The sequence below is a fragment of the Drosophila montana genome, unplaced genomic scaffold, assembly GCF_035044405.1.
Source record: "Drosophila montana isolate Dmon_TW-CO22-7 unplaced genomic scaffold, ASM3504440v1 contig_3257_1, whole genome shotgun sequence".
NCBI lineage: Eukaryota > Metazoa > Arthropoda > Insecta > Diptera > Drosophilidae > Drosophila > Drosophila montana.
Genome location: NW_026998140.1, coordinates 735,664 through 753,889, shown reverse-complemented (window position 1 = coordinate 753,889; position 18,226 = coordinate 735,664). Strand labels below are relative to the sequence as shown.

The following is an 18,226-nucleotide window of genomic DNA, read 5'->3' as shown; positions in this document are numbered from 1 at the left end:
GTGTGTTGGTTGTGCGTTGTTTGGAGGAGGAAGTAACCGATTAGTATTTGTACACTTGGCACAGCATTTGCTTTTGGTTTAGTAGCTTGTTAATTTTTTCTTTTCTTTTGTTTTTTGCATATGCTTCAGTTCATTTTCTTTTGATTTTCTTTGGGCTTTCCTTTTGTGTTAGCTGGTTAGTAACTGAAAAATCTGTGTATTTCACCTTTTAATGCGTCGCGCTAAACGGAATTTGTTATAAATAAATATAATGCACACGCCGCGTATTTTGTTGGCTACTTTTCTGGCTGTATTTTCCTATTTTTCTTATTTTTCAGATTATTCTTTTTTATTTTTGCTCTCTTTGGCTTTCCTTCACTACACTACACGACTGTGGCTCGCTGGCGTGTGGTTCGTTTGCAGCTCAGCTGCCTCGTTGGGGCGAATTTCGTGGACAGACTGTCCGAGCGCTGCGCGATGTTTTGCGCTTTCACCTCAACACGGCCCCAAAGCGAGAGACAGAGACATGTATCAGAGACTGAGGCAGAGAGAGCGAGAGCGAGAGCGAGGCTGGCAACATTTTCACCATGGCACATGTGACTGGCGCTTCGTGGGTGCGTGACGGGTATTTTTAGACATGCGGGTGGAACGGAATGTCAAGTGGAAACACTGGCACGAAAACGCAAGGACATGGGCGGAAATTTATCTTAATGAGAATCTACAAATTAACCAGCTAACCTATACTAAAAATTGAAAATAGTATCTAGAAGAAAATTATCTACATATGGCATACAAAATAATAAAGCAACAATATTAGAATTTTATGATATTTTATGAAAAAGTGAAGAATGAAGAATATGTTTTAGTTTTTTTTTAAATTATAAACAAACCAAAATTGTCATTATTTTGCATAAAAACTATATTTAAGAAAAACAACTAGGGAAATTTAAAAAATTTCGTTATTTACTCATTCAAAATTTTTTTGAACGTAAAATATTTTCCATACCTTCTATATGATTTTATAGACTAAATTGCAAATATGTGGAGCTAAAATTTTTAATGGGCCTTCACTTATTTATGGATATAGAAATAGCATTTGCTTAGCTGAAGACAAAGTCCATTAAAATAATACCTTTAATATATAATTCTCTTTTAGAAACATATTTTTTTTATGTATAACCCAATATCCTTAAGATTGTGTCTTCGTCTTTCAAATAGGTATTGCATTTGTAATATTTCTTGTTCCAGTATTTACTTTATCGTAGTATATTTATCTTTCTCCAATCGAATTCCATTTGGTTTCAACTCGTTTGTGCGGCACACTGTGCAATTCACCTTATAGTATGAATGAAAATTTCGATTTTCCCATTGCACGCTCATTTCGTCGCAGCGAAAAATTTCCATTTACCAACTAAGCGAATTCGCCCCATACAGCTGCTCGCTCTCTCGCCGTTTCGCCGTCTCCTGCTCTCTTGCTCTCTTGCTCTCTTGCTCTCTGGACGCGTGCGCTCTATGCGATTTTCACTTTTCATTACGTATTTTGTTTTCGCCTATTGTTTTGGGCTGTGTAATTGAAAATTCCGTTATTTAAATGAGGAAGTGACGTTGATTTTGTTGATTTTGTTTTCCTTTTTGATTATATGCTGAATTTTAATTTCCATACTTAATTGACAGGGCACAATCAAAAGTTATAAATAATATGCCCCGACATATAAAAATGCCCAAATTTTTGATGGACTGCAGTAAATTTTACATTTCCTGTTTTGGTCAGCTGTGAGAATTTAATTGTTGTTTCTATTCACGTTGTTGTTGTTGCTCCCGTGCATTTTCACATTTTCACGTTCACACATTTGATTTCCGTATGCAACGCCTCTAAATAGCTTTTGGCAAGAGCCCACAGCCAAAGAGGAAGCGCAGCGCGGCCCCTCGACACACGCCATGAAGAACAAATACCTGATCATAATGATGTTCAATCACGAACATCGTGATCACAATCTTGTGGTCGGTCGCTGCAGACGAAGTGGTTGGCGGCTGGCGGCTGGCGCTCTCGAGGTAAACTTCGAATTTCGAAATAATTACACGAGCATATGTCAAAGAATTTTCAAATGTAAACAAATCTCGCGTATGTATATACAATGGGCCACGGCATTCAAATGTTGGCTCAAAATTCATTACGGCCGCGCGGCCTTGTGCGCCAATATTTTAGCAATTTGATGCCCTCTATAGATAAACACAATAACGAGCAAGCGAAATGTTCGAATTATTCCACGGAATTCAAAGTTTATGCCGTCGAATTTGAAAATTGAAAATTCAATCAATTTAATGAAGGGCAAATAAAAAAGTAACGATTATTTATATTATTTTTTAATAGGTGCTCGGACGTGTGCATAATATATTGCTTTGTGGAAATGTTTTTTTCTTTTTTATTATGATGAGCACGGATTTTGTGTTCTTTATACATTAAGACGAAATTTTCAGTCTGACTGGGCTAAGATTCTCAATTCTTAAAATTATTGAAGAATATATAGAATATATGTATATATAATATTCTATAATATAAAACTGATGTTTTGTCTGTCGTACATTATTCTTTATAATCATAATATACAGAATAATTTATATATGGATGTGACAACATTCGGCTTTAAAAATTGAAACCATCCCTGGATAAAAAGAATATAGAGGCATGCCTGCTTTGAAAAATTGTATAAGCAAATACTGAAAAATTAATACACCATTAGAAAAATTGAATCGCTTTAATCAACTTCGGATAATTCTGTGTGAAAAATGGAACCTGAGCAGGTGAAAAATTAGCTAGCTGAGCGATTCTTACAAACGAGTGGATAATAATAACTGCAATACAGCTGCGTTTGAGCTACAACAATGTCCAACTATGCGAGTTCGTGGAACAGCAGGGCCAGCAGCGGCTACTGCTAACAATGTTATGCAAATTATGCAGCAGCTCATATAACACATTATCCAAACTAGCCATAACTAGGCAACTTTAACAAGAAAACGAAGCACAGAGGCAATAGTTATTGGAAATGCGAGCAGGTGCAGGTGCAGGAAAATTGCGTTGACGTTGATCAGCAGCTTCAAGAAAATGCCAAGGAAATCTATTGAATGTTTAAAGATATTAGAGAAATAGGAAAAGGTTTAACCCAACTGGATTTTGTTGCTACGGCATGGCATTATTGTTTGCAATTTAATCTAAAAGTTTATTAATTCGAACTCTCTTTTAAATAGAAAAAAGTTATAGAATAAAATGAAAAGAAAACAATTTAAATAATTTGATTCTTGAAATAGTCATAGAGATATGTTAAAAAGAAGAAATTCTCTTTACATGATAAAATTCCTATTAATTTCTTTAAACATTGTTTGAACTGAATGAAGCTCAAACAATCCTGTTAAGTTTTATTATATCTTTAATTGCTAAGCCATTTGTTTATTGTCCCAAGACAGATTACAAATAAAATGCGAGTTGAAATACAAAATAAAAAACTATTTTAAACCATATTTTGAACAAAAATTGCGAAATACAATATTCTTGGAATATTTGTAAAATATGAAAAGAAAAGAAATATAAAAATATATAAAAATGATTTTGAAGATTTTACCTTCTGTGCATTTCTAGTGTAAATCATATCACAAAAAATCCAAAAAAATAGGTTGCCAATTATTTCATTGAAAAAAAAATCATAAAAATGTAATTTTTAGCTTAATTGCTTGGAATTTTCCCCAGTGATCGCCTTACTTTATGTTTGTAATCGTATATTGCTTAAATTATAATAAGACATGCCTCAGCACATTGAGCAGCAGCCGTGGATAGCCGAAGCGCAGTTAATTTAAGATATTTGCGTACCTTCTGCCAGACGATAATCCGGCATAAAGCCGCGCGGCTCTTGTAAATTGCTGTAGCCACCTAATTTGAGAGCTGCTGACCCATTAGCTGGGCACACAGGCCGCGGCGCCTGCCTGCCCCCCCCACAAAATGGCGCCGGCACGCAGCTCAAGCACTTAACTATGCCGCCCCCATTGACTAGGCTCCACGCACACACGCAAACATGGACACATTTATGGCTAAGCCAACAAAGCGTTGACTGCGGTTGACCGCAGTTTGCAGGACGGAGAACGCATCCTTAGCGCCACGAAATCCGCATGTAAGCCACACGAAAAGGCCCAAACCAAACCAAACCAAACTGAACTTAACTGAACCAAAACTGAACTGAACTGAAGGGAACTGAATGGTTCGGCCATTGGACTAATTAGCATTAAATCAGCTGTAAGCGAGGCTTCTCCTCGACAACAACAACAACAATAGGAAGAAGAAGGAGAACAGTAATGGGTAAGGATAGATATATGAAGCCGAGCACTTACCTTGCCAAATATGGTGAGTCCGCCGTGTTTCATATTGAAGGTCGGCGCGTCCGCATAACTGGAATCGGCCCAGGGTGTGTGGCATGTGGATGTCAGTGTCATATACCGCACCCCAATCGCATACAGGGTACGCAGCACAGCCAGCGAACCGCCCAGCGAGTGGCCGCCCTCGACGCCAGTTAGCGAGCAGAGCTGTTGGTTCTTGTGGGCATCGATGATGTCTGCAATGTGAGAGAAGAAGAGAGAGAGAGAGAAGCGGTTGATAAAGTTGATGTTCAAGTTGAAGTTGAAGTTGCAGAATAACAATTTTAGTTTAAACTTGGCTCAGCAGTTGCATTGTTTCTCGGTTGGGAATGGAAAACATGAAAAAATTGCTAAAAGCAACTGCACGTCGATTATTAAATACTCTTGCATGTGTCTTAAAAATAAAATGTTTTTCGATTGATTATACCTATGGCAGCTATATGATATTATATCTATATACTATATGATATTATATCTATATAATATATAATATATGGGGAATAAAGTGCAGCTCGTAGCTACTGAGCTTAATTCGAATTTCGTGAGTGTTGTGCATTGTCATGGGTCAAAGGTATTATCAAATTAAAATAACTAATATATTCTCAGGTATCTGCAATGTAGAAGCATATTGCACAGAACAGTCTTAGAATATCAGTTATAATCCATAAAATAATACCGTCTCCCATTAGTAAATTATGAATGTCTATCAATTCAAAATTTATCTACTCAATTTGGCATACAAAGAAACTTGTATCATTTTTAAGAGTTAGGTTAAGACTCAGTCTAAAATCCAAATAAATATTCTGATTATAACATCAATGGATTCTCTTGAATTTGCATACAAATATGGCCTTATATGGCCAAAATAAATCCACTTTTTGTTTTTTAATGGTCCTAACAAAACTATCAATATATAATTCGCAAATTTCAAAATTAATCGATACCCCATATGTACACAGATACATATATATACGTATATATTAATATGCGTGTGCGTGTGTATTTTAATTTACAAAAACCCGCTAGTTAACTAACAATGGAAGAGAATATTTTGTGCATCGTTTGGAGACCAGTTATCGTCACCAACCTGTTGGACAACAGTGCAACAACGAGAAGGCTCAAGAGAACCCCAAATTTTAAATAAAAATGTTGAAAAAAAAAACAAAAGAAAAAGTTATCAAGGTCTCTGTGACTTATAGCCCAGGAAAATGGGAAAAACGTCAAATATAATGTAGATCCTGCCAGAGAGAAAACAATATTATTTATGATATGGTGGTCCGATCCGTATTAAAGTTACATGACAATAGAAAATGTTTAGTGGAACTAGTTGGCATAGAAGCAAACAGATTGACTGATAGAAAGTAAAACTTGAAAGGGAGGTTGTTACATAATAAGTGCGGCAATTATAGTACCCTCTGGCAGGGTATAAGAAATGTAGCATAAGTAAGAATTGTTGTTCTGCTGCGTCTGTCATTTGCTTAGCTGCCCCGCTGAGCTCTCTGTTCATTGCGGTCTCAGTCCGTCCGCCCGTCCATCCGTCCATCCGTCCGTCTGTCTGTCCGTCTGCTGCTCTGTCAGTTTATCCCAACATGGCATTTGTGCTATGCTGTGCAATATTTACGCTTGTCTTGGCCAGCAGCTTTGATCTCTTTCATTTCGTTTCGTCTTGTTGCCAGGCACTTGTCAAAATACTTGCTCATTGTTTATTGTTATTTATTTTTTTCTACGTTTTATTTTTCTAAGTATATTTTTTGTTTTAGCCAGCAAGTTGTGCAATGTTTGAATAAAGTTGTTGCACAAGTTTTGTTTCTTCTTCTGCAGTGGCATGTGCAACTTCGCCTAGTCGGGCAACTTTCCCAAAGGCATTTGCCAAAGAGTCATTAAGCACTTCTTTAGCTAAAAATGAATTCGTTTCTTCGTGAAAGAGTCCTAATTAATTGCAGAACATTTGTATGCGGAACAAGTCTTTGGACACGGCCACATACTGTGACAGAATCGGCATGCCACAAAATAATTGGGCATAAAAGTGAAAAATAATCAAAGATGTGTAACAGAAAATAAATGAAAAGGAATTATATACTATTTGTGATCGATCTTATATTCCAAATTGAAGCCTCGCGTCAAGCTTTTAATCTATAAAACAATTATCAAGCCAACATGGACTCACGGCATCCATCTTTGGGGTACCGCCAGCAAGAGCAACCTGTACATTGTTCAACGACTTCAAAATAAAACTCTGCGTATGTTATCCTAGCCTAATATACCTTGGGTAAAGGAGGTTATTGCCAAGCTGAGTGATCGATACTTCGCCAGACTAGGCAACCACCCAAATAATCTTGCCACCAACCTTTTAAACAACAGATCAACAACAAGACGGCTCAAAAGGAAACATCCACTTGACCTCCCCCAAAGAGTCTAACTCCACACATTCCACTGCTTCCCCTACACTAAACACACAAAACAGACACATAGATACACGCAATACATAACTGCCAACGGTCAAAGAAGACATTTAATTATTGCCCAAAAAGCGGGCAGATTTTGAAATAGAATAAATAATAATTATGTTAAAAAAAAAAAAAATGTTTTAATATAAAAACAAAATGAAAATGAAAATAATCATAGAAGAGGATATAGACATGGTTTTCATTAAACCTCACATATTGGGAAAACTGTCCTACCACGAAATGAATCTTGATTGAGAAACATTAGAAGGTGCAGTAGGTGGTGTTGATTCCTCGGAACATGATAAATTGGTAATGCCAATGGCTTTAGAAGAAAGCAATGAAAGATCTGTAGGATTGCTTATCCCACCGGAGATTCTTGAAATGAAAGTACAAATGTGCCTTTTTGATGTTATTGAACGAATAACTGCTATGATTTGAGTTAATCTTTACCGATTGATGAAATGATAAATGATCGAAAGGCATCAAAATGTCCAAGATCGGGACCGAGAGGTATATATGTAGACATGGAGCAATTAAAAGATCAATTTAGTTTTAAAAGAACAGATATAAAATAACCATAGACATGGATTACCTAGTGGTCAGATACTAGGATAAATCGTATTACCACGAAATAATTTTGTATGAAAAAAAAACATATATGTATGAGTATTGTTGAAGCACGCAGACCGACTGGACAACCACTGCAATCACCTAGCAAAAAACCTAGAGTAAAGAGAAAGAACAAGTTAAAAATGTCATTTTGAAACTTTAGCCTTGGTACTGGAAAGCTTCTGTTGTTTAGTCTCACTTGTCTGAACAGACAAGTTGACGCGCTCAATAATCCAAATATATATAAAACTTATATGAAGTGTGAAACTAAAGACTTATTATTTAATTATGGGCAATATTCCAAGAAATATAATGTCTGAAATTGTCATTGATTTGATGACCGAAAACCAAAAAGAATCAATGAAAAAATAATTGTCAAAATGACAAAATATTAATCAACAAAAACAAAATTAACAGAAATTAAAGTTGCCTTGCAGTTCACATACTGAAAAAATATTCTTCCGGCTGGGAACTTGGCAAAACACAACAAATTGAAGTCATGCAAAAAAACAAAGTGGTATTTGCATATGCTATTAAAAGATGCTTTTAATAATAGCAACACTTATTCCCATGTAGGATGTCTATGGATATAATGAAACTAAAGTAGTCACAGGACGCAAAAAATAAAATCTTTTGTTTTCAAAAGAGCCGAGAACTTCTCAATGCGCTATGTATAAATTAAAAAAAAAAAAAAATAATATATGATGTATTTTGACAACTGTTCACATGAAATCAAAGTCCAATATTGTAAAATATATGAGGCATTCGAAACATTCGAAAAAAAAATGTATAACTCAAATGGAGATGATTTAACGAAAATAAAACAAAAAGCAAAAATAAAAATGAAAGCAAAATTTGGCTCTTCCATAAGCCGAGTGTACAGGCTGAGAATTGGAAGACAACTGAATTTTGTTCGACAACGAGATTTGAAGTCAACTTCTGAAAGCCAACTAGAGATGCAAGAAAGGGCACTATCGATACTATCGATATGTTTTTATGCTGTGACTATCGGGGAATAATGATAGTTGTGGTAAACACGACAACTTTCGATGAAAGCGCCATCAAATGCATACCAAATGATTTAAAGGAATATAAATTCGTTTTCAATGCATTCTTGATTATATGAAATGCCCAAGATGCTGTGAACTAAAAGTTATTAAATACTACGAATATTACACATTAAATTAATTGTGTTTATTTTATAGCCTGACTAATTTAATATGATGTAAGTACCAGAAATAATTCCTATTTTATACCATTGAAGAGGGTATTATAATTTTGTCTTGACATGTGTAACTCATAGAAGGAGGCATCTCCAGCCCCATAAGGTATATATATTCTAGATCAGCATCAACAGCCGAATTCATATACATATAGGTATGTCCTACTATCTATGTATCTGTCTTCTTCTATGCGAAATAGTCTCTCAGTCTTAAAGCTATCATCTTGAACCTTCGATAAGTTCGTCTTTCCATTGCAGTACATACATATGTCGGAACCGGCCGGATCGGACCATTATATCATATAACTACCATAGAAATAATCAGTCGGAACGTAAGTATAGAAAACTTTTATTAATATTAAGATATCTTACCAAAAAGCCTGCTTGTTTACAAGATATCTTAACTAAATGCTGCAAGTTCTACAACGCTTCAAACATATCAGCCAAATCTAATTAACATCCGACTACTATATCATATAGCTCTAATAGAAGAATCGTTTACAATAACAGGAAGAATTCGTTGCTTAATAGAACGCATTGCAATCAAGTTGAAGCAGCTGAACAATGTCGTATATGGTTATATGATTTCTGGTGTAACTAGTTCCTGAATTGTTGTTTTTATTGCATGCAGTTTACGTTTGATTAAAATGCGATTCCATTGGGGCACAAGTTCTGGGCACACACATATGTATGTATGCGCAAAGAAAACGATTCAATAATTTGTCGCTGCATTCAAATCAAGCATTTGTAATAACAATTCAAATGTCACAGACAGGGGGAAAACGAGTCAATAAATTGCCACAAACGAAGCCAAGTGGGAGCAAGTAAGGCAGAGACAGCAGCAGCAGCAGTAGCAGGAGCAGGAGCAGGAGCAGGGTCCTCCTTGCTAGCAAGTTTTCAGGCAATAAGTAAATAAGCTGCGTAAAATCAAAAGGGCGCACTTTTACTAGCTGCTGCTGCTGCTGCCCTCAAGTAGTCGATGTTGTTGTTGTTGTTGTTGTTGTTGCTGCCATGGCTCCTGCTGGTGCTGGCTGCTACCCATTGTTATGGGAGCCAGGAAAGCAAATACCTGCCACAAAACCTGCTCGATGTCGTCGTTGCCGTAAAACCCTAAAATATGGAGCAAATAAACAAATATTCAGCCAGGACCTTTAGTGCAGCATCTTTTGTTGTTGTTCTTGGCAGTCAAACGAGAACAACCGAAAGGCACTAAAATGCGCCACGTGAGCTGAAGTTCAATTTTTTTCTTTTGCTTGTGGCCAACAGCTCTGGGCCCGGAGCACACGAAGGCGTCTCGATGCTGGTCCGGCATGTAATTGTGTCTGTGACCATGGCCCGAAACGTAATGTATAATATATGGCCGCATGTATCGGATGCGATTTGAGGCAATAGAAAACCGAACGCTGCAGCACATTTCGAAAAATGAAAATCCCAACCAAATGCCACTTGACGCAATAAACCAAATTGTAAGGGCATCAGAATGTGCCAAATTCCATGTACGAAACGCAAATGCGCTCACAGAAATGTGAATGCCAAGAGATCAAGTTGCATTAATTTGAAAATATCTGATTGAAGTCGTACTATATAAATGGAAATAATGTTACTGTATATAATAATATTATATAGTATGCCCTATTTCAACAGATTTTATACTTAGCTGCCTAGAAGATTTTGCTTGCTGTGCTAGCTTTCGCATTCCTCTAACAGATCTTTGAAAGTTCCTTCACTTTTTCTGTAAACAAATGCGGTCACACTCTTCTTTCTGGCTAAAGACGCAGCAAAGTCAGCAGATAGTTTATTCACATGCTTAGGAACAGTTTTTTGAATAAACTCCAATAGATTTTAGAGCTTTGAACAATGTACACAAAAGTTGTGCTAAGATTGGCTAACTTTAGCATTGCCAGATCTATGCAAATTTCGTCGATTTTCGTACAAGCAAATGCGGTCACACTTTCAATTTTCCTTAGGTAATGCAAGCCAGCTAAAAGCTTTTAGCTAATTCAAATGCTTCATGATAATTTTCTTAGGCAGCCTTGAATCATGTATTTAGAATATTGTGCGCACTTTTCTCTTACTGCTAGAGGACTTGACATTCCTGCGTCCTAAGAAAATGCGGTCACACTCTTCTGTCTGCTTAAGGGCTAGCAAAGTCAGCCAGCCCGCCACCGTAATTGCCCCAATTCTAACGACCCAAGAGCAGGCCAAAAATCCTTCGCAAATCTTATATTTTGCTAATTCAAGCAAGTTGCGCAAGCAAATCAATATGCTCCTTGGGGAGAGCATCAAAAATGTCAAAGGCTTGCCAAATCGAATGCAATTTCGGTCTCAATGCTCTCTCGAATGCAAGCTCAGTGTAAATTGAAGTTTACACATTTCAAAGGTGGAAATTGAAAATTGCGAATGAAAAGCATTTCGCACATCGACACGGGGGAAAATGTAAAGTAGCAAATGCTGGCAACAGACAGCACTGCCAACTGACACAGAATCATGGTAAGGGGAAAATCAAAAGGAAAAAAACAAAAAAAAACGAGCAAAAACCTATGCTTAGCTGCAGGTGAAAAACCCAGTTTCAGTATATTCTATTTATTGTGTTTATGCAGCGCGAATGCAACGCTCATTGCTGCCTCTGTCTCCGTAGCCAAGGCAGTCTCCCGGACTCAATTGGGACACTCACACACAAGAATTGTACGGGATTGAGACTAGGGAAGCGATCGCTCGCTGACTGACTGACTGACGTGTCATGTCAGTTGTCGTCGCGTTGTGTTTCGGTTCGTTAGCTTTGCATTTTTACAATCACTTTGGCAGCTCTGAGTCAAACTGAGTCTCTACCCTGCTGGAATGGTAGACGAGGGTGGTGTGGCAGGGGGGCGGGGGGGCGTGACCACACCTCCTCCTGCTCGCTCAATGGTCACTTGCATTCGCATTTTATTTACACGACATGTGCAGACTACAATTTCAAGCGACTCTGAATTTATTTCGTGCACTTCAAATAAAATGTTGGTTTTTATTTTATGCAACAGCAGCTGCAAAAATTCACGTACCGTCCGTTCTATGAAGGAATTGTGCTGCGGAGGGGGAGTCACATTTTTGGACCAGTGAGTCAGTTGGGGTTTATATTGTATGTGCTTGAATCTTTGCTTTGGATGTGTTTACGGTGCATGAGAATGTTTAAAATAGTGCAAATGTGGAATCGTTCCATTTGGTTCGCTTTACGTTCATATTTGATGCTCGCAAAAAAAAAAAGAGAGCTTGGAGTTGAGCTTATGCCAGGGATGGCCAAATCTCGACCATTGCATCGTGTCAATATAGCAGCGCGTTGTCTGCGATAGGTCAATGCGATATTTTGTGTTATTTTGGGTTAGGCATCCAAGGTTTTATCTTTTTTGCCAGTGCTATTAATAGGAGAGATTATGCCTTGAAAAATATATTGTAAGCCTTATTTAAGTATGAATTGATAGAGAATTCATCAGGTCTAACAGTAAAAAAGTTGCTTAACTATATATGTTACGAATGTGCTTAATTGGCTTTGGGCTGCGCCCTGTTGAAAGTTCCAAATGCTACAATAATATTGTATAATAATAAGGATAGATAATATACGATATTGCCGATATATGTGGAATATACCTCACTCCCGACTGATTAAATTGCGCTTAACTAAGTTTAACTAAAACGAATAATTTTTTTCCTTGATTAAATATGATTTTCAAGCTGATATTCTTTAAAAACAACAACAGTATTTGCTTGGCGATATTCATCGCTAATTTAATTTCGAATATTTGCGATTGGTCGATATTTACTTTGATTTCCTATTTGATATTTTATCTGAAATTTCAATCGTCAATCCTTGACGATTTTCATCCCTAATTTTATTCTGCTCACTTTGTAAAAAATATTTGTGCCATGTTCGTCTGTCCGCAATTTTTTTAAGCGTAGCTATTTAAACAGAGACTAAATTTCGGATAGACACTCGTCTGTATAAAATGCCAAGTAAGGGAGAAAAATCAACATGCGCAGTTCTATTTTGTAGTTAATTGAATTTGGATTTTTAGTTTCGGTTTGCTTTGATTTCAAGTCACACGTGCAGTAAGTGGTTTATTGTGGTACCATATTCTAAATGCTGAATAAAATTGGGTGAAGCTGTAGCCCATTTAGCCTAATATATACATATCTTCGTCCTCATCATTATTCGAGTAGATTATATTTTTCTCAGACTGCATAGCTATGTAATAAATAATCTCAGAGCTTACACAAGCTAAAGCCATATGTTTATTTGCTCCAATTCACCTTCAACAAAACGAAATCGAATCTCACTCCACATTTATAATTTGTTATACTCAAAATTATAGCAAGCACCAATACTAATTGCAAATAGTCGCAACATTTTCTAAACGCAGTTAACTTTGGCAATAGGTATTTGCCCTCGCTTTAGCGAATTCTGAATAGCATCCTTTCAATTAGAACCATTTAATGGTTAACAGAACGTATCCATTTGAGTTAAACTGGACTTAACTGGCATATTCTTCAGTCAACATAACCCTCAAACTCTTTGCACTGCGCTTTTCGTTCAAATATTTTTCTCAATTTGGCAATTTCTATTCAGCTTCAACATACTCCACATAAGTTGAGCAATTAAAATATGTGCTAGCTGAATTTTTGTATAAATTTGAATGGATTTTTGTTGCACTTGGTTTAAAGGGTATAATGCTTGCTTTTTGCGCTTTGGTATACACACTCTTTTGTATGCCATTTTTAAGCTCTCGAGAGTGCATGACGATCGGACTATAGAAACCGAATACATTTCCCACATGGGGTAAAGGCTAAAAGAAAGCGATGATGTTTTCCAACTGCAGCTTGGCGACAGGCTTAGGGTATCTCTCAGTCGGACACCTCCAAGTCACACTCAAACTGATTTTATTTTGGATTTATTTTGTGTGTTTTGACGCAAATTGTTTTAATTTTGCTGGCACTCTCTGTGCAACTGCAGCTAGTCAGGAGCTTGTGGCATTCACTGCCCTTTTGAGTTCAGAAGTATACTGTTTAGAGTTAGCAGCTATTTGCGGTTAAACATATGCGGTTCTTATCACAATTTAGCAGTTGCTGCAAGTATTTTTGGGGCATGCATTTCCGCTCGTAAATTTCTAGCAAAAAGTTTTCCTGTGCATGATTTTTATGGCCATGTGATTTATTGACATTTCCATTAACGGCTGTATAAATGTTTCAACGCGAAATGCCGGAAGCGATTCCTTGTTTGTTTGTTTTGCCGCGCTTTTTCTTTTAGAGCACAAAAATACATGTAGAAAATATATAATGTAAGAGTGCTCTAGCCGAGAGAAGCTCGACTTCGAGATACCCTATCATGAAGTACACATAGAGATAGACAAACGGGATCTATAAAGCTGTGTTGGGCTTAAATTCGATATTTATCGATTTAGGGGTATATTTTAAGGGTTATCGATAGCAGAAGGTGCAGATCGATTCGACTGTTAAGTAAGATATAAGATATATACAGCCTATCGAGCTGTGATAGGCCTAAACCGCTATTTATCGATTTCCGGGTTAGTATAGCGGAGTATCAATGGTGGAAAGTCTTAAGCGAATCGATTGTTGAATGGGACTTAAGTTGTAAGGGTGAGGATCTACAGCATGTCGAGCTGTGTCGGGCTTACTTCGACATTTATCGATTTACATGTAAATTGAATGGGCTATCGATAGTGTAAAGTTTAGAGCGAATCGATTGTTGAATGGGATATAAGTAACAATGATGAGGATATACAGCCTGTCGAGCTCTGATGGGTTTAAATCGATACTTTTCGATATAGCCTCCAGTTCACAAGTTATCGATACCATAAAGTCTAGATTAAATTTATTACATATATAGCATACCCATTTTATTTTCATTTTCAATGGGTACGGGGTATGAAAAGAACACCAAAAGATTGCCAAGTCCTATGGCAGCAAATCAAAATGCAAAACGGAAAACAAAACCAGCAATAACAACAAGAATAGCAAGAACAACTCGAATGGCGGCCGAAGACTCGAACATAAGTCAAAAACTTGCAGTTGCACTTCTGCTCGCAACATCAGTTGCGACTCCTTGTGGCGGATTCTATAAGGACTGCCGCCCGCTGTTAACTAGGTGAGTGCAGAATATCAAAGGAAATGGCGCAAAAATATGGCACGCAGTAAGTAGTTGACTCAAGTGCGGGTCTGGAGCACTACGGCAAATGCAGCGACTGGGCTGTTGCTCCTCCTCTTTTTTACCATTCACCATTTCTTGATATTACTCTCACTTTCTGGTCTTATTTTTCTTTCGTTTTTTATTTATTTTTTTTTTGGTTGCTATTCGGAATTCCTTTTGAACAACTCGCGAAAAGTTTGCTGCATTGCAGCAAATTGAATGCGTGGAAGCGTTTGGCATTCCAGCAGCATATTCGCAGCATCTAAGCTTTTGGCAATGTCTGGCTTATGCGGCGTATGTGTGATGTTATTTTTTCTCATTCTTGTTGTTGAACAGTTTACAAGTACTTACCTTGCGCCGAGGTGCAGGTGGTTAGCTGCGGCGAATATCGATCGGTTAGTCTTTTGATCACATCAATTTGTTCGAGCGTCAACTGCACCGCATCGCGATGTTGCGCCTCGCAGGGCACATAGGCTGCCCAGAACTGAAAGAAATGGAAATTTTTAAAATAAATGTTCTGTTTTAAAATAGGAATAGGTAATGTTATCAAAGTTGCAGTTAAGATTTCCATCGAGAAACTTGGCTAAGGCCACGATAAGCGATAGGTATTTTGTTTCAATTGTGAATAATATAATTTGTATATTGCGGAAATTTGTTAACTTTCTTGCCTTCAAGGGGTTTCAATCCAAAAATTTCGTACTCAGTGCTCCGAAGCGATTTTGTTTAAGTAAAACACATACTTTAGGTTATGTATATAGAAAATGTGATAGAACAAATTCGGAAGTACAAACAATTTACCAAAATTATTTATGAATAATTTGTTAAATTTGCGAAAAAGAGAAAAAATATGCTTTCATGTATTTTTCTTTGAATTATGCTCAGACTTTTCAACCTTCTAGAAACTGCATACATTTTTTGACAATTTGTGTTACTCATAGAGGAATCTTTGTTCAACTCCATAAATCTCAGGTTCATACTCAGTTTAATTTTGTGGTATATTAATAAACACGCTTGAAAATATTCTCAACTAAAATCATTTATTTATACAGCCCCTATATATTTATTTGGCATGCTTCTAACTAGCTGAATAGTCGCATTAAGGGTACACACACACACACACACAGACACACAAGCACACACACACACTCATGCACATACCAATTGCAGCAGTTATCTCGTTTATTGCTGCATTTCATTATTTGCTTCAAAAATCCAGGCTAGCCGTAACGGGTTGCAGCAGCAGGGCACAGAAGGAGGCGAGGTTTATTTCGGAGCAGGAAAAGCAACCAACTAATGACATGTGGCAACAATATCAACAACAATGGGGCAATACAAAATTTCGAAATACCTTATATAAACGCTCGTTCGTGCAGTTGTAATGAACGTTGCCTCGGCCAGACCAGGTGCCCGGCCACCTCTAGCAATGGCCGTACAATTAACCCGAATTGAGGCAAATGCTCATGCACTCTTGTCCCTGATAAGCTGAGCGAGTGCGAGACAGAGACAGAGAGAGAGGGACAGAGAAAGAGAGGGGGTCCGAGTGGAACCCGGAACTGAGCGAAAATAACCAGAGCTGCCAGGGGCTTTAGAGTTCATGCAGGAAACGGCAAAACAGAACAAGGTAGTGTGCAAAAGTGCTTGCATATATGCGACAAGCAAATGTTCTGTAGTCGAACTAACCATGTTTCTATATAAGTATAATTGTGTATTTACAGATAATATATTTTAGTTGTATTATGGTTTATATAAAGCATGTGCCAGGATTTCATTGCATTATGTGCTCCATTTCTAGGCTTCCTCGCCAGGTGGAACACCTCAATTTCAGAGATATATTTAAAAGAGAGATGCAGAGATGCATTTAAAAAGCCTATAATAATATTTAAGGACTAAGCGACAAAAATTAAAAATTGTATACAATATTTAGACTTGAAAAAAAAAGGAAAAATTTATTTTGTTTTATATTCATTGCTTTATATTTTAATATCTTTAAGATAACTCAGCCGCGAAAAGAAAAAAATGCAAAAATATTATTGAAATAAAAGAATTTGAGATTCAAGGCGTCTTATGCATTAAAAAAGCCCTTAATATTAATTGAATCTATTTCAGTTTAAATTTTAATTAATTAAACTCTCAAAAAAAATGCAATAATACAATATTGAATTCGAAAAAATAAGTATTGTTTAATTTTTTTTATTTAAATAAAAGCAACGAGATATATCGAAGTAATCTAATAATATCCAATTTAAGATACGAAAAGCAAATCTGTTCAGCCTATAGTTTATGTTTGAAAGGTCTTAAACTAGTCAAAACTAATCAAAAATCAAATTAGTTTATGCGCAAATAAAGAAAATTTGAATTCATGAATTTTTCCGTTGAATTCTTTCTTGCTGAACTATTCACACTACTTTTGTTGGTTTTATTTAAATGATAATGAAATAAATGAAATATGAAATATCTCGGTATGTCACGAGCATAATATGCACTGAAAATCCTTAGTTAAGGTTATATAACCAACTAACGGAAAGTTAACAGTAACTGTTGGAAAACTGTTGCGAACAGGGAAGCTAAACATGTGGGATCTGTACGCTGGACAGGTGCATAAACTTTGCTGCCGTGCAAACTGGAATTTACCGTAGCGATTATTGTTGTTGTCAGGTTGGTGCAGTCGGTTATGAAAGGGAGGGCAGGGGGGTTGCAAATTTGCTAGCTGTACAATTAAAATTGCACAAATGTGAAGCACTGAACTGACCTAGGCATACGAAATCCAATTGTACAACTAACTGGGCAGAACTCAACACCTTCGGCAGCAAACACTAGCTCCCTCTCCCTCTCTCTCTTTGTGCTTCCTTAACTCTAGCCCCTCTCTATCTGGTTCTTAGCTGTGTTAAATTGTTTTTCGGCCACAAAACTCGTTGCGAGTCGTTTATTGAAAAATTTTACTGAAATTCTAACCTGTATAACGTAAAATATCTATATGAATTGCGCCTCTTAACTGTCTGCACTCTATCTTCATCATGACAATGTTCATTATCAGCTTGCGGCTGATGATGATGATGATTATGATGATGATGATGATGATGATGATATTGCTTATGGGAACCAGCAACTGGCAACTGGCAACTGCAAATGAACATTTTTCAGTGTTTTGCTGTTGTTTTGCTTTTAATTTAGTGCCCATGGAATAATTTTTGGGGCTACGTGCTCTGAGTACTGCTGGCTCTGGCTCCTCTCTCCCCTTCTCACCCCCTCTCTGGCATTCGTCCAGTCGGTGCCCTACGAATTTTTATTAAAAATTATTTATTGCATTTTGTGTGTGTGTGTGTGTGTTTTAGGTCCTAGATCTAGTCCTCTTTTTGTGCTCTTTTTTTTTTGTATTTTATGTTGAGCAAA

The 18,226-nt window shown here is 36.9% G+C and overlaps 1 protein-coding gene and 1 long non-coding RNA gene across 7 annotated transcripts in view; one reads left to right on the top strand and one right to left on the bottom strand.

The window, feature by feature from the left end:
- Window positions 1–18,226, bottom strand: part of LOC135433978 (receptor-type tyrosine-protein phosphatase kappa-like) — an 81,189-nt gene that overhangs the window by 37,857 nt on the left and 25,106 nt on the right. For 3 of the 6 annotated variants that reach the window (XM_064690298.1, XM_064690300.1, XM_064690299.1), the window contains exon 1: window positions 206–492. Coding sequence is in view for 3 of the 6 variants with exons in the window: in XM_064690296.1 (XP_064546366.1) it covers window positions 4,357–4,577; window positions 15,188–15,320 (354 nt within the window). In the remaining 3 variants the exon portion in view is untranslated. Of the gene's footprint in view, window positions 1–205; window positions 493–4,356; window positions 4,578–6,001; window positions 6,103–15,187; window positions 15,321–18,226 lie in introns of those variants that run through there. The other 3 variants (XM_064690296.1, XM_064690294.1, XM_064690297.1) reach the window with 2 other exon arrangements.
- LOC135434058 (uncharacterized) lies at window positions 8,569–9,168 on the top strand. Its single transcript, XR_010437171.1, has 3 exons — window positions 8,569–8,661; window positions 8,917–8,990; window positions 9,139–9,168. It is a non-coding gene; the product is annotated as an uncharacterized LOC135434058 (long non-coding RNA).